General features: G+C 42.9%; 1 protein-coding gene across 1 annotated transcript in view; it reads right to left on the reverse strand.

Moving 5' to 3' along the window:
* Positions 1-3,123: 3,123 nt before the first annotated feature.
* LOC128639028 (uncharacterized) overlaps positions 3,124-15,967 on the reverse strand; it is a 46,998-nt gene continuing 34,154 nt past the window's right edge. The window contains exon 4 of the mRNA XM_053691168.1: positions 3,124-3,269. Coding sequence (XP_053547143.1) covers positions 3,124-3,269 — 146 coding nt within the window. The remainder of the gene's footprint in view (positions 3,270-15,967) is intronic.

Raw genomic sequence — 15,967 nt, forward strand, 5'->3', positions numbered from 1 at the left:
GTGAAATAGGTCTATAAGAATCCATAGTTTCTGCGTTTTTCCCTTTCTTATGTATCAGTGTTATTAATGACTCTGCAAAATACCTTGATGGAGCTTTTCCTTTAATAAAATAGCTATTAAAGAGATCCATCAGAGTGGGAGCAATCTGATCCTTTAGAATTTTATCAAATTCACCCGGCAATAAATCCGGTCCTGCAGCTTTAAGTTTTATATTATCTATGGCATATTGTACCTCCGTAAGGGAGATTGGAGTATTTAGAAATTGTAGACCTATATGAGGGAGATGAATACCCTGCCAAAATATAGATTTATTTGTCATATTTATTCCTATAGGGGAATATAGATTTTTGAAAATTTTTATTTTATTATATTTGTGTCACCCACTTTAATCCTTTTAATAAGGTTTTGCTTCTCCTTTATCTTAACACAATTTGCTAACAACTTACCAATTGTATCCCCAAATCTATGATATCTTGCTCAAATCTAAGATCTTTTATGGTATCTTTCTGTTCCGTTACAATTTCCCATTCTACTCTTGCTTTGGTATATCTGTCCCAGTTCTCTTTATTCGGAGCGCTAATATACGTATTAGATCTATTTTTTAAATAACTTGAGCATTCAACTTCTTTCCTGTTTGCCTCTTTCCTATGGTTCACAGAGTACCTTCTGATTTCTCCTCTTAACTTTAGAGAGAGAAATTTACTTGAGAGAAGACCATTTACCTTGAGCGGTTAGGTTGGTGTATAATAGAAACATTTTTGCTATGGAGTTACTAAAATTCATTTTAGATAGGACTGCTTTCAGGAACTGCCAGCGGACCCTGTCGAACGCCTTTTTGGCGTCTGTTGATACTAGTGCCATAGGCACTTGGACCTGGGCGTATGACATGAGTTTGAGTGCCTTTAGGGTGTTGTCGCGAGCCTCCCATCCTGGCACCAAAGCCCACCTGGTCAGGGTGTATTAATGTGGGGAAAAATGTATTTATCCTATTGGCCAAGATTTTGACATATATCTTTATGTCCAAATTCAGTAAAGAGATGGGCCTAAAATTTTCTGGTCTGTCTGGGGTCTTGCCTTGTTTTGGAAGGACTGTTATATGTGCTTCCAGCATGTGCTCCGTAAATAATGCTCCTGCTAAAAATGAGTCAAACATAGATGTCAATGGTTTTAGTAGATGGTGCATATATGTTTTATAATATTTAATGCTTAAGCCATCTGGGCCTGGACTCTTCCCATTGGGCATACTTTTAATGGACAACTTGGTTTCTTCGATCGTAATGGGTCATCTAAAAAGTTTTCTGTCGTCAGTTGCTTCAGATGTAAGTGTGCTAGGAATCGGTATTTGTCCTCCTGCCCGCTATCATTACTCAGATTGTACAGTTTCTCATAAGATCTGAATGTCTCTGCCATGTTCTTACTGTCCTCATGCGTCAGGTCATCTTTGTCCATGATGGTGTATATGTGTAGTTGTTTGCGTTTGAGAGCTTTCGCCAGAGATGAGCCTTTTTTATCATTAAGATCAAAATGTTTCTCTTTGAGAAAGGACGTTTTGCGCTGGTAATTTTTGGTGAGGTGCATGTTGAGGTCCTCCCTGACCTGGAGAAGAGGCCTCAATATGTCAGCTGAAGTGGGATCTTTCTTGTGTTCTGTCTCTCAATATCTACTCTGGGCTAGTGTAGAGTTTAGGAATTGTCTATTGTTCCTGCTTTCCCTGGCTCTATGCTTAATAAATTCCCCTATTATCACACACTTGTGTGCCTCCCATAGTGTGACATGGGAGATAGTGTTGTTTGTATTTTCCTGAAAATAGTGCCCTAAAGTCATATCTATGTCTAGGCTGATCAGGGGGTTAACCAGAATGGATTCATCCAGTCTCCATATGAGTGGCAACGTGGGCGTAGTGGGCCAATTAATTTTACATTGCACTGGGGAATGATCGGACCATGTAAGGGGTAGGATAGTGGAGTTGTTTATCATTGATAGACCTATCTGGTTGCTCAATATGTAGTTTATCCTAGTGTATGTGCGGTGTGGATGTGAATAGAAGGTATAATCCCGTTTTGTGGGTTAGCAGTTCTCCATATGTCGTGCAGTTTCAGAAGCTGGAGTTGTGAATGTGTGGTCTTGATAAATCGTTTTGATGTGCATGATATTTCGCTGGAGGTGTCAATTGTGGGGTCTAGCGGAAGATTGAAATCCCCACCCAGAAAGAGCGTACCCTTTGTGTGCTCAAGCAGTAACTGAGTTTGAAAAGTATGTGTTGTTCCGTATTTGGAAGGTAAATATTTGCAAATGTTACAGGATTGCTATATAGATGGCCAGAGACTGATATACCTGCCATTAGGATCTTTTATCACCTGATTAGGTTGGAATTGCTGGTTAAACGCAACGGATCTCTTTTCTGGGCTATTCAAGCCCTTAGCATTTATAGATATCAGTGTAAGGTGTCTAGTGCCTGGTTCAGATTCCGCTGCCATTTTATTGGAACAGTGCTGCCACTTATATGTTATAGGTAAGGTGTTTAGTGGCGGTGGTTGTTCTGTGGGACCGTGGTCCTAGCTGTAGTAACTGAGATGATTGTGCTCTAGTGGTGAGTGAACGGTGTCTTCTATAAGTATGTTTGACAGAATGGAGCAATGCTGTACAAAACTTATCCACTTTATGCAAATGCAGTAAATACAGTTTTATACTAAATTAAGAATAAAGATCAACAAATGAAAAACAGTAATAACAAGAAGTAAAAAGGTGGGTAATATCCCACGTCTGTGATCCCATATTGGGATCATAACTATGCATGATATAAGAAAACATACGACCTGTAGCCTATGGCAAAGGAATCAAAAAAGTCCCAGCTTGAAAAATTGCATTTTATGTAGTCTCTCTGCTTGTTCCTGTGGGTAGTGGTATGCCATCTTTTCTGTGAAGTGCTTCTGGTATTGTGTTGTTTCTTCCTGAGGGGAAATGATGTTCCATTGAGTCACGTGTTTGTAGTTCAGGAGGTTTGATGGTAATCCTCAGAGCTTCACAAAAACATGACAAGTCCTCCTGGTTTCTATAGATGGCAGTTATATCTCCTTTAGTAGCTATAATGCTGACCGGAAAGCCCCACCGGTATTGGATGTTTTAATGTCGTAGTGTTGTGGTGATATAGCTGAGGTCTCTCCTCTTCTGTAAAGTGGCCGGGCTCAGATCTGTGAAAATTTGTATTTTGTGTCCCGCATGTGACAGATCTTTTTTCTGTCTGGCATGTTTCATAATGTCATCTTTATCTTTAAAGTGCAACATTTATAGGATAACATCTCTGGGGGGTGCTGAGGGGAGGGGGGGGTTTAGCAGGCAGTGCTCTATGTATTAATATTTTAATGCGTTCTGACCTATATAATGCTGATCTTGCTTCTAAGGGTGTGTCAGGGTTTTTTCCCTGATCTGCTTGCCATGTGCTGCTGGCAGCCATTTTACTCACCTCTCTTGCTGACTCTGGTGCATACTGTGTGATGCTGCTCATTTCCTGCACTTCCTTTTATGGCCAGAATGGTGTACATCATCCGTGTGAGACAGGAAGCAGTCTCAGAATTGTGATGTCATCACTTATTTTTTAAAGGGCCTCTGTTCAGTATGCTTTGCCCTTGCGTTGTCTCAGACCTGTTTGTGAGAGCTTCTGTGTATTACCTGGCTGTCTGACGTCCCTCCTGGTTTCTGATCCCTGGCTTGTTCCTGACTATGCTGTTCTCCTTGTTCCTGATTCCGGCTCGTCTGACTATTAGCTTTGGCTCCTGACTCGGCTCGTCTGACTACCAGTTCTGGTTTTGATTCTTGGCTTATATGACTTGTGGACTTTTTATTCTTTTTTGCTATTAATAACGGTGTGATTATTTTTGCACTTCTTGTCTGTCTGATTCCTGGCACCCTGACAGGGTGTTACTGCTCCCGCTGTTTGTTTCTTACAGGAGAATTCTATTCATTCCTGGAGTTAAGGATTTTATATAGTCGACTGTGTCTGAAATGTTGGTGGCCCTGCTTCCTTCAAGTAAGTGTAAAAGGTCATGTAAGAATTTACCTTCTACTAGAACTAAGCCTGCTGAGTTTAATGCTTCTAGTAATGAAGCTGCTATGTCCTCAGAGGGAGAGGTTTTGTTCTGATCAGGGGTCTACTTCTAAACATGAATCTGAAATATATAGTTATTTGTTTAAATTGAGCATATTTTTTTTTTTTTTAAAGAAACTTTTGTTTACTTTAGAGGTTAAGGTTCTAAAGTAAATGGGGACAAACCATTTAGCCATTTAATTTTTTTTTATACCTATGGTTAATCCCCAGGTGTATTTCCTATCCCTGATACGGTCTCTGAGCTTATTTTCAGAGATTGGGCTAAAACAGTTATTCCTTTTAATCCTTCTGTAAATTTTAAGGAAGTTTATCCCTTTCCAACCTCCAATGTTAAATTTTAGCAAACTATTCCCATAGTGGATGGTGCTATTTCTATTACATACCACAATTCTTTTCAAAGACAGTTCTTTTTAAAGGAAGTTAAAATCCTTCTATTAAAGGGTTTTTAAGCAGCAGGGGTTATCTTTTTAGATCAACAGTTTATATCACTGATGTGGCTGCTGTTTCTTCCTTATGTTTAAATATTTTTTGGGGGCAGTTTTTGGAAAATTCTGCTAGTGATGATTTTTTTAAATCTTTTTGGAATTTCTCAAATTTGATGCTTTTTTTGTTGTCATTAAATTTTATGCTTAACTTTGTATTTGTCAGTATTTTCTAAAGGGCTTTATGGTTAAGTCGTTGTTTGTTGATATGGTTTCTAAATCCAGGCTTTTATGTCTTTTGTTTTCAGGGAAATATGTTATTTGGTTCTGGTTAAGATTCTATTATCTCTTCTGTGATGAAAGGTAAAAAAGCTCAGGAGTAGAAGTCCAGGGGTAAATTTTTAACTCCTTATCATTTTTGTCCCTTTCAACAGAGCAGGGCACATCCACTCTGAAGCAAGGTTCCTCTGGTTCCTCCTGGAAGCCAAGTTCTAACTGAAACAGGTCTGAGCCGTTCAAGAAATCCACTCCCTTATCTTAGTCTGCACAAAGGTGTGGCTCCCAATCCAGAGGCTCTGATAACCGGAAGCTTGGTTTCAGTCTGTTCAGGATCCCTCAGTTCTAAATATAGTCTCCCAGGGTTATCAAATAGATTTTTAGAATGAGTCTTTCCACTGGAAGGTTTTTTTTCTGTCCAGTGTTCTGAGAAATCCTATGATGTCTCAGTCCTTTTAGAATCAGTTTTGGATCTAGAATCTATAGGAGTGATTGTTCCTGTGTTGGTACAGGGATTATTTTTTATTTTTTTTATTCTAACCTCTTTTTTTAATCCTGTAAGGACAGAACTTTCAGACCAGTTCTGGATCTAAAGACTTTGAATTAATTTCTCAGAGTTCCTTCTTTCTAAATGGAGACTGCCTTTTGTTTTGCAAGGTCAGTTTATATACATTATAGATTTTTCAGATGCTTATCTTCATGTTCCTATTCTCAAGGGACATCATGTTTCTTAGGTTTGCCTTTCTGGACTAGCATTTTCAGTTTGTTGCTTTATCGTTTGGTTTGGGTACAACTCCCAGAATATTTTTCAGGTCCTGGGTACCCTTTTGTCTGTGATCAGAACTTAGGGTATTGCAGTGTTTCCTTACCTGGATGATATAGCGTCATATTTTCATTTAGCAGATACTCACACCAGCAGTCTTGTTGATCTTTCTTCAATAACATGGTTAGAAAACCATTTTCCAAAGATTTTTCTGGTTCCTCAGACTAAGGTCGTTGTCACTGGAGCTTCAGATAGATTCAGTTTACATGAGTCTTTCCTTGACAGATCTTGCTAAACCTTCCATCTCCTTTATTTCTTTCATATAATTGGCAAGAGTCCATGAGCTAGTGACGTATGGGATATACAATCCTACCAGGAGGGGAAAAATGTCCCAAACCTCAAAATGCCTATAAATACACCCCTCACCACACCCACAATTCAGTTTTACAAACTTTGCCTCCTATGGAGGTGGTGAATTAAGTTTGTGCTTGATTTTCTTTGTTGATATGCGCTTCTCAGCATTTTGAAGCCAGATTCCTCTGAGTACAGTGAATGTCAGAGGGATGTGAAGGGAGTATCGCCTATTGAATTCTATGGTTTTCCTCGTGGGAAATATTTTCATAGGTTCTCTGTTATAGGTCGTAGAGATTCATCTCCTACCTCCCTTTTTCAGATCGACGATATACTCTCATATTCCATTACCTCTACTGATAACTGTTTCAGTACTGGTTTGGCTATCTGCTATATGTGGATAGGTGTCTTTTGGTAAATATGTTTTTATTACTTAAGACACTCTCAGCTATGGTTTGGCACTTTATGTATTAATATAAGTTCTAAATATATGTTTTGTACTTACATTTGCCATGAGTCAGGTTTATGTACATTTCCTTTTGTAGACTATCAGTTTCATATTTGGGAAAAAACATATTCAGGAAAATATTTTTCTTTCCTGGGGTTTAGTCTTTTTTCAAATTGACTGCTTTCTCATTAAATTTTTGCGGGCAAAATTAGGCTTGTGAGGTCGCAAAATGCTGATGTTTATTGCATCATTTTTGTCACTAGAATTTTTTTGGCGCTAAGGTACGTCCAGTGAAGCAAATTCGTCATTTCCTAGTATCTTAGTTGACGCCGAGTTTCTTGCACAAGGTTGCGTCTGCAATGACGCGAGTGTGTCATTTTTGGATGTTGTTGGCGCCAAAAAAATTCATTTTGCGTTGTGCGTCATACTTGTTGCCAAATAATTTAATTATTTAAAACCCCATTTCCTATATGCCTCTTGTCTTTTTCTATGTCAGAGGGCTATGCTGTTTGCATTTTTTCCCATTCCTGAAACTGCCATATAAGGAAATTGATAATTTTGCTTTATATGTTGTTTTTTTTCTCTTACATTTGCAAGATATCTCAATCTGATCCTGTCTCAGAAACCAATGTTGGAACCTTGCTGCCTGATAACAGTTCTACCAAAGCTAAGTGTATCTGTTATAGATTTGTGGAGATTATATCTTGAGCTGTGGTATGTAATAGTTGTCATGATAAGCTTTTACATGTAGAGAATGTATCAATTAGTTCTAGTACTATGCCTGTTGTTCCTTCAACATCTAATGTACATGATATCCCTGTAAATATAAAAGATTTTATTGCTGATTCAATTCAGAAGGCTTTGTCTGCTATTCCGCCTTTTAATAAATGTAAAAGGTATTTTAAAACTTCTCATAAGGTTGATAAAATTTCAAATGACGACAACATACTGAATTATCCTCCTCTGATAAGGATCTATCTGATTCAGAAGATCCTACCTCAGATATTGACACTGACAAATCTACTTATCTATTTAAAATGTAGTATATTCGTTCCTTGTTAAAAGAGGTGTTGATTACTTTGGATATTGAAGAAACTAGTCCTCTTGATACTAAAACTAGTAAACTTTTAACGGTTTATAAACTTCCTGTGGTTACTCCAGAGGTTTTCTCCAGTTCCTGATGCTATTTCTGATATGATTTCTAAGGAATGGAATAGGCCTGGTACTTCTTTTATCCCTTCTTCAAGGTTTAAAAAATTGTATCCTTTGACAGCAGTTAGATTGGAGTTTTGGGAAAAGATCCCCAAAGTTGATGGGGCTATTTCTACTCTTGCCAAACATACTACTATTCCTATGGAATATAGTACTTCCTTTAAGGACCCTTTAGATAGGAAACTTGAATCTTATCTAAGTAAAGCTTATTTATATTCTGGCTATCTTCTCAGGCCTGCCATTTCTATGGCTGATGTTGCAGCGGCATCAACTTTTTGGTTGGAAAGTTTATCGCAACAGGAAATGGATCCTGATTTGTCTACCATTGTTCGCTAACTTCAAGATTCTAATAATTTTATCTGTGATGCCATTTTGATATCATCAAAATTGATGTTAGATCTATGTCTTTAGCTAGTTTAGCTAGTTTAGCTAGAAGAGCTTTGTGGCTCAAATATTGGAATGCTAACATGGAATCTAAGTCTAGATTACTATCTCTTTCTTTCCAAGGTAATAATTGATTTGGTTCTCAGTTGGATTTGATTATTTCAACTGTCACTGGGGGGAAGGGAGTTTTTTCCCCTCAGGATAAAAGACCTAAGGGTAAATCTAAAGCTTCTAACCATTTTCGTTCCTTTCGACAAAATAAGGAACAGAAACCCAATCCTTCCCCCAAAGAATCTGGTTCCAATTGGAAACCTTCTTCAAGTTGGAATAAATCCAAGCCGTTTAAGAAACCAAAGCTGGCCCCCAAGTCTGCATGAAGGTGCGGCCCTCATTCAAGCTCAGCTGGTAGGGGGCAGATTTAAGATTTTTCCAAAGCATTTGGGCAGATTCTGTCCAAAATCAATGGATTCAGAGTATTGTCTCTCAAGGGTATCGAATAGAATTCAAAGTAAGACCTCCTGTGAGAAGTTTTTTTCTCTCATGCATCCCAGAAAATCCAGTAAAGACTCAGATTTTCTGAAGTGTGTTTCAGATCTGGAGCTTTCAGGGGTAATCATACCAGTTCCGTTTCAGGAACAGGGTCTGGGGTTTTATTTAAATCTATTCATTGTCCCAAAGAAAGAAAATTCATTCAGGCCAGTTCTGGATCTGAAAATTTTGAATCGCTTTGTAAGAGTGCCAACATTCAAGATGGTGACTATAAGGACTATTCTGCCTTTTGTTAAGCAAGGTCATTATATGTCCACAATAGACTTACAGGATGCATATCTTCATATTCCGATTCATCCAGACCACTATCAGTTTCTGAGAATCTAGGTTTCCAGATAGATTCAGTGTCCATGACTCTTTGGTTTCAGCTTGTCGGAACCTTCAATCTCAATCATTCCCTTCAGTAGCTATGTGCATGGAAGTTTTAGGTCTTATGACTGCAGCATCAAATGCAATCCCCTTTGCTCGTTTTCATATGAGAACTCTCCAGCTTTGTATGCTGAATCAATGGTGCAGGGATTATACAAAGATATCACAATTAATATCCTTAAATCCCAATGTTCGACTCTCTCTGACTTGGTGGTTAGATCACCATCGTATAGTTCAAGGGGCTTCTTTTGTTTGCCCAATCTGGACTGTGATCACAACAGATGCAAGACTTTCAGGTTGGGGAGCTGTCTGGTGATCTCTGACAGCACAAGGGGTTTGGAAATCTCAAGAGGCGTGGTTACCAATCAATATTTCTTTCATGTAATTAGCAAGAGTCCATGAGCTAGTGACGTATGGGATATACATTCCTACCAGGAGGGGCAAAGTTTCCCAAACCTCAAAATGCCTATAAATACACCCCTCACCACACCCACAAATCAGTTTTACAAACTTGAAGTAAGTTTGTGCTAGATTCTACGTTGATATGCGCTCCGCAACAGGTTGGAGCCCGGTTTTCCTCTCAGCGTGCAGTGAATGTCAGAGGGATGTGAGGAGACTATTGCCTATTTGAATGCAATGATCTCCTTCTACGGGGTCTATTTCATAGGTTCTCTGTTATCGGTCGTAGAGATTCATCTCTTACCTCCCTTTTCAGATTGACGATATACTCTTATATATTTACCATTACCTCTGCTGATTTTCGTTTCAGTACTGGTTTGGCTTTCTACAACATGTAGACGAGTGTCCTGGGGTAAGTAAGTCTTATTTTCTGTGACACTCTAAGCTATGGTTGGGCGCTTTTTTTATAAAGTTCTAAATATATGTATTCAAACATTTATTTGCCTTGACTCAGGATGTTCAACATTCCTTATTTTCAGACAGTCAGTTTCATATTTGGGATGATGCATTTGAATCAATCATTTTTTCTTACCTTAAAAAATTTGACTTTTTCCCTGTGGGCTGTTAGGCTCGCGGGGGCTGAAAATGCTTCATTTTATTGCGTCATTCTTGGCGCAGACTTTTTTGGCGCAAAAAATCTTTTCTGTTTCCGGCGTCATACGTGTCGCCGGAAGTTGCGTCATTTTTGACGTTCTTTTGCGCCAAAAATGTCGGCGTTCCGGATGTGGCGTCATTTTTGGCGCCAAAAGCTTTTAGGCGCCAAATAATGTGGGCGTCTTATTTGGCGCTAAAAAAATATGGGCGTCGCTTTTGTCTCCACATTATTTAAGTCTCATTTTTCATTGCTTCTGGTTGCTAGAAGCTTGTTCTTTGGCATTTTTTCCCATTCCTGAAACTGTCATTTAAGGAATTTGATCAATTTTGCTTTATATGTTGTTTTTTCTCTTACATATTGCAAGATGTCTTATGTTGCATCTGAGCCAGAAGATACTTCAGGAAAATCGCTGCCTGGTGCTGGAACTACCAAAGCTAAGTGTATCTGCTGTAAACTTTTGGTAGCTGTTCCTCCAGCTGTTGTTTGTATTAAATGTCATGACAAACTTGTTAATGCAGAAAATATTTCCTTTAGTAAAATACCATTACCTGTTGCAGTTCCATCAACATCTAATGTTCAGAGTGTTCCTGATAACATAAGAGATTTTGTTTCTGAATCTATTAAGAAGGCTATGTCTGTTATTCCTCCTTCTAGTAAACATAAAAAGTCTTTTAAAACTTCTCTTTATCCAGATGAATTTTTAAATGAACATCATCATTCTGATTCTAATGATTCTTCTGGTTCAGAGGATTCTGTTTCAGAGGTTGATGCTGATAAATCTTCATATTTATTTAAAATGGAATTTATTCGTTCTTTACTTAAAGAAGTCCTAATTGCATTAGAAATTGAGGATTCTGGTCCTCTTGATACTAAATCTAAACGTTTAGATAAGGTGTTACAGAAGCATTAGTTATTTTGTTGTGAAGAAACTTATTTCCCAGCAGCAATGCCTGAACCAGCCAAGCCAGCGCCTAAGAAGGGCTCCAAGAAAACTGTAACAAGTATCATTTCATAAAGGGTTAACTCTGTTCAGTTTTGAGAAAACTATTTTCTGAGGCAGGTTTCCTAGCATATTGTGTACTGTAATTAAGTTTGTGATAAGCATTCACTGCTAGGTGATAAGAAGGACTCAATTGTTTTCTTGTGTGTACTTGTTATCTGCGGTGGCCTGTCCAAGGGCTTTGTCTAAATGTGTGATGGGGGATTTTATGCTTCCCCCCCTGGGAGTGCCCTGTGTGCATGTAACCTAAATAAAAAGCAGGCTGGGCATCCCAGTCCTCAGTTCTTGGTTGTCCCTCAATCGCAGCGTTGACTCGTTTTTGTGGGCAGAAGGGTATCCTAGCTGTACTACAGCTAAGGGGGATTATTCTACATTTGCGAGACTCATATAGAATACTATGGAAAGCAGTTTCTCCCCTCTTCAGCAATAGGAATCCAGGCTACTAAGCGGTCCATCTCTCAGCGAGACTAAGGGTAACCGTAACATTTGGCGGCAGCGGTGGGATTTTTCCTGGATTTCCTAGGAGAGGTACAGAACGGATGGAGAGCGCTTACGAAAAATTGAAGCGTACAACCCTAAAGGATTTACTTGAAAGCAGAGGGGGGTACGCCAGCAACCGGCCGAGGAGAGAGCTGATCGCAGAATTGACCGAACTGGATCAGAGCTTCACAATGGCGGAAACACCGACCACGATTAGTGACGAAAAAACCAGGATTGTTCGGGAGAGGCTCTCACTGTACGGGCCGAACCCCTCCATGGAATTGGTACAGCAGTTGATGGCGGAAGCGGACAAGGATATACGAGAGACTCGAGCCCACGAACTCAACCTAGCGAACGCACACCGCAATGCTGAAGCCCCGCAGGTAATCATCCCTGTCGAAAATGCTGGGAGGCCCAAGATACCCTATGCAGCATTTCGACCCTTCCTAGAGAGCGAGACAGGGATTGATGAATATTTGGCGGACTTCGAAAGGCAATGTGCCCTGCACCAGATTCCCAACAGGGAGTGGCCCACGATATTGTCTGGGAAACTATCCGGGCGAGCCCTGGAAGCCTTTCGTACTCTGGGTGCTGAGGAAGTGACACAGTATGAGCTAGTTAAGGAGACACTGTTGCGACGGTACGCAGTAACTCCGGACGCGTATCGCCGACAGTTTCGGGGCACGAAAAAGAAGCCTAACGATACCCATATGGAATGGGCGCACCGAATGCGGAGAGCGGCAAATCACTGGATGAGCGGAAGTAAAGCGGTGACTGGTGAGGAAATTTTACAATTGTTTCTCTTAGAACATTTTTATAATGGCATGGAACAGCAAGGGAAGGAATGGCTGCGAGACAGGCGACCTTCTACCTTAGAAGAAGCAGCCAAATTGGCCGATGAACATTATGACTCCCGTCTTCACGAACCCAGAGAGGTTTACCGTGCACCCCCTCGTGCTGAATTCCGAGCCCCGGTGCCCGCAGGGCCCGCCCGACACTCAGGACCACCCAATAACAGCTCTGAGCGTCCCAGACCGACTTGCCACCGATGCAAGCAACCAGGGCATTTCATGGCTAGCTGCCCCCTTAATACGCACCAGACACCCAGGAATTACAATTACCCCTCTGGGGCATATCGTCCGGCCCGGACCCTCTGTGTTAACCAAGAGGCCCCTATGGAGGAATATTTGGGGCCGCTTCACGAGGCGGACCCTGTATATGCTGCCTCAGATAACCGCCAGCACCATCGGCAGAAGGTATGGCTCGAGGGGCGATCTACCGAGGGATTGAGAGACACAGGGGCTACTATCACGCTGGTACAGAGTCATTTGGTGCCGGAGCACAAGCGATCTGGACAGACTGTGGCCGTTAGAGTAGCGGGGGGGGGATGTGTACAAAATTCCAACAGCTAAAGTGCATCTTGATTGGGGAGCGGGAAAGGGGGCTGTGAACGTGGGCATAATGGATAATTTACCTGCCGAAGTACTACTGGGCAATGATTTGGGCCCCATGACTTCTGCCTATGCTCCAGTATGCAACAACGAGGCGGACCCAGTGACTACACGGGCCCAAGCCCGGACGGAGCGAGAACTCTCACCAGTGCGGGAGACACAGGTAAGACCTACCCCGACATTGCCTGACATGTTAGGCCCCATACCCTGGGACACCCCAGATGCTTTCGAGACAGAGTCTAAGACTGACCCGACCTTACAAAAGTACCGGGAACGAGCAGAGACCGGAGGGGGCGGGGCAGATAATGAAACATTCTTATGGGAAAAAGGGAAACTATACCGCTGGACAGAGAAAAGGGGACAGCGTAGGCGACAGCTGGTAGTGCCCCACAAATACCGTCAAGAAATCCTCAAGATAGGCCATGACATCCCCTTAGCAGGCCACCTAGCTGTAACCCGTACCCTACACCGCATTACTCACACGTTCTTTTGGCCAGGGGTACACGCCGACGTTAGAACTTACTGTAACACCTGCGATGTGTGTCAACGAGTAGGAAGGCGAGGCGATCACCCTAAAGCCCATCTAGTAAATATGCCCATTGTAGAGGAACCCTTCAGCCGGGTTGCTATTGACCTAGTGGGACCACTGGCTACCCCTAGTCCCTCCGGTAAGCGCTACATTCTTACCGTAGTGGACTACGCTACCAGGTACCCAGAGGCTGTCGCCCTATCCAACATACAAGCGGATACGGTAGCGAATGCACTAGTACAGGTGTTCTCCCGGGTAGGATTTCCAAAAGAAATCCTATCCGACCGAGGCACCCAATTTACGGCTGAATTGACCCAACAACTCTGGCAGGTTTGCAAAATTAAGTCCCTCCTGAGCTCCCCATACCACCCCCAGACGAACGGGCTGTGTGAGAGGTTCAATGGGACCCTCAAGCAAATGCTCAAGACGTTCACTCAGGAATACCGAGACTGGGAACGCTTCCTGCCGCACCTCCTTTTTGCTTATCGGGAGGTGCCCCAGGAAACGACAGGGTTCTCTCCCTTCGAGTTGCTCTACGGAAGAAAGGTACGGGGACCCCTAAACCTGATCCGGGAGCACTGGGAGGGAGAGATGGAGACTGACGGTGTCCCCATTGTGCCATACGTGCTGGAACTCAGGGACCGAATGGAGCAATTAGCCAAATCCGTGCGGGCTAATCTCCAGTCGGCCCAGAGAAGACAGAAAGTATGGTACGATCGGGGGGCCCGAAAGAGAATCTTTACCATAGGACAAAAGGTGTTAGTACTTAAGCCGGTGAAGACAGACAAATTGCAGGCGTCCTGGCAGGGCCCCTACCAGATCGTAGAGAAAAGGGGAGACACCACTTATGTGATAGCTAGCTGCCACGACAACAATCTTAGAAAGACATTCCATGTAAACATGCTCAAGGAATATTTTGAGCGACCAGAGAACGTGACGGCCGTATGTTGTTCCCCTCAGGAAGGCCCCGACAGTCTACCCATTCCAGACCTATTAGAAAAGAGTCTCCTCACAGGTATAGTGGCTCAGGTTCAGATAGGAGACCGACTTAGCCCCACTGAAAGGGAGCAGCTCAACCAACTCCTACAGTCCAAACACCTCACCTTCTCCCCGAAGCCAGGGTACACTACTTTAACCACCCACCAGGTAGATACTCCGGGACAAGCTCCCTTGCGCCAGGCTCCGTACCGAATCCCCGAAGCAGTTAGGATAGGAATGAAGAAGGAGATCGATGAGATGCTCCAACTCGGGGTAATTGAGCCCTCCGATAGTCCCTGGGCCTCCCCAGTTGTCTTGGTGCCCAAGAAAGATGGGACCACCCGGTTCTGCGTAGACTATCGGAGGCTCAATGAAAAGACCGTGACGGACGCTTACCCTATGCCCAGGGTAGACGAGCTACTCGATCGTATAGCCAGGGGAAATTACCTGACCACTATTGACCTCTGCAAAGGTTACTGGCAGATTCCCCTGGCCCCGGAGGATATCCCCAAGTCGGCATTCGTCACCCCATTCGGCTTATATCAGTTTAGGGTAATGCCGTTTGGGATGAAGAATGCCCCAGCTACATTCCAGCGCTTGGTGGATAGGCTCCTGGATGGCTTCCAGAGTTTTGCTTGCGCCTACCTGGACGACATAGCGATCCACAGTGAGTCATGGGAGGACCACTTAGCTCACATAGGAATGGTTCTGGATCAGATCCGGGCGGCTGGCCTGACTCTGAAGCCAGAAAAATGCCACTTTGGGATGGCCGAGGTACAGTACCTGGGTCACCGGGTGGGGTGTGGAAAGCAGCGACCAGAGCCGGCCAAGATAGAAGCTGTCGCCAATTGGCCCACCCCCATCACTAAGACTCAGGTCCTAGCCTTCCTGGGCACGGCAGGGTACTATAGACGGTTCGTACCAGACTACAGCACACTTGCCAAACCCCTGACTGACTTGACCAAGAAGAACTTACCTCGACAGGTCCTGTGGTCTCCCCACTGTGAAACGGCTTTCCAGGCTCTCAAAAATGCTCTAATTAACGCTCCTGTCTTGGCGGCTCCAGCCCTTAACAAACGTTTTATCGTCCACACAGATGCTTCCATGTTCGGGCTGGGAGCCGTCCTCAGCCAAGTAGGCGAAGATGGAGGGGAGCATCCAGTTGCCTACATCAGCCGGAAGCTCCTGCCCCGCGAAGTCAGCTATGAAGCGGTCGAAAAGGAGTGTTTGGCTTTGGTGTGGGCATTAAAGAAATTGACTCCCTATTTATATGGGCAGGAGTTCACTCTGGTCACCGACCATAACCCGTTGGTGTGGCTGAACCGGGTCTCTGGAGATAATGGCAGGCTATTACGTTGGAGTTTATCGTTGCAACCCTTCAATTTCACCATTACTTACAGACCTGGGAAACAGAATGGCAACGCCGACGGGTTGTCCAGACAAACCGACCTCAGCCCCGCATAACCAGCGGTCTGGACAGCCTTAGTCTGCCCCGAAAAGGGGTCAGACCGTGTCTGCCAGAGTGTTCCACAGAAAGGGAGCACTGTTACAGAAGCATTAGTTATTTTGTTGTGAAGAAACTTATTTCCCAGCAGC

Source organism: Bombina bombina, chromosome 8 (assembly GCF_027579735.1).
Source record: "Bombina bombina isolate aBomBom1 chromosome 8, aBomBom1.pri, whole genome shotgun sequence".
In the NCBI taxonomy this organism is placed as follows: domain Eukaryota; kingdom Metazoa; phylum Chordata; class Amphibia; order Anura; family Bombinatoridae; genus Bombina; species Bombina bombina.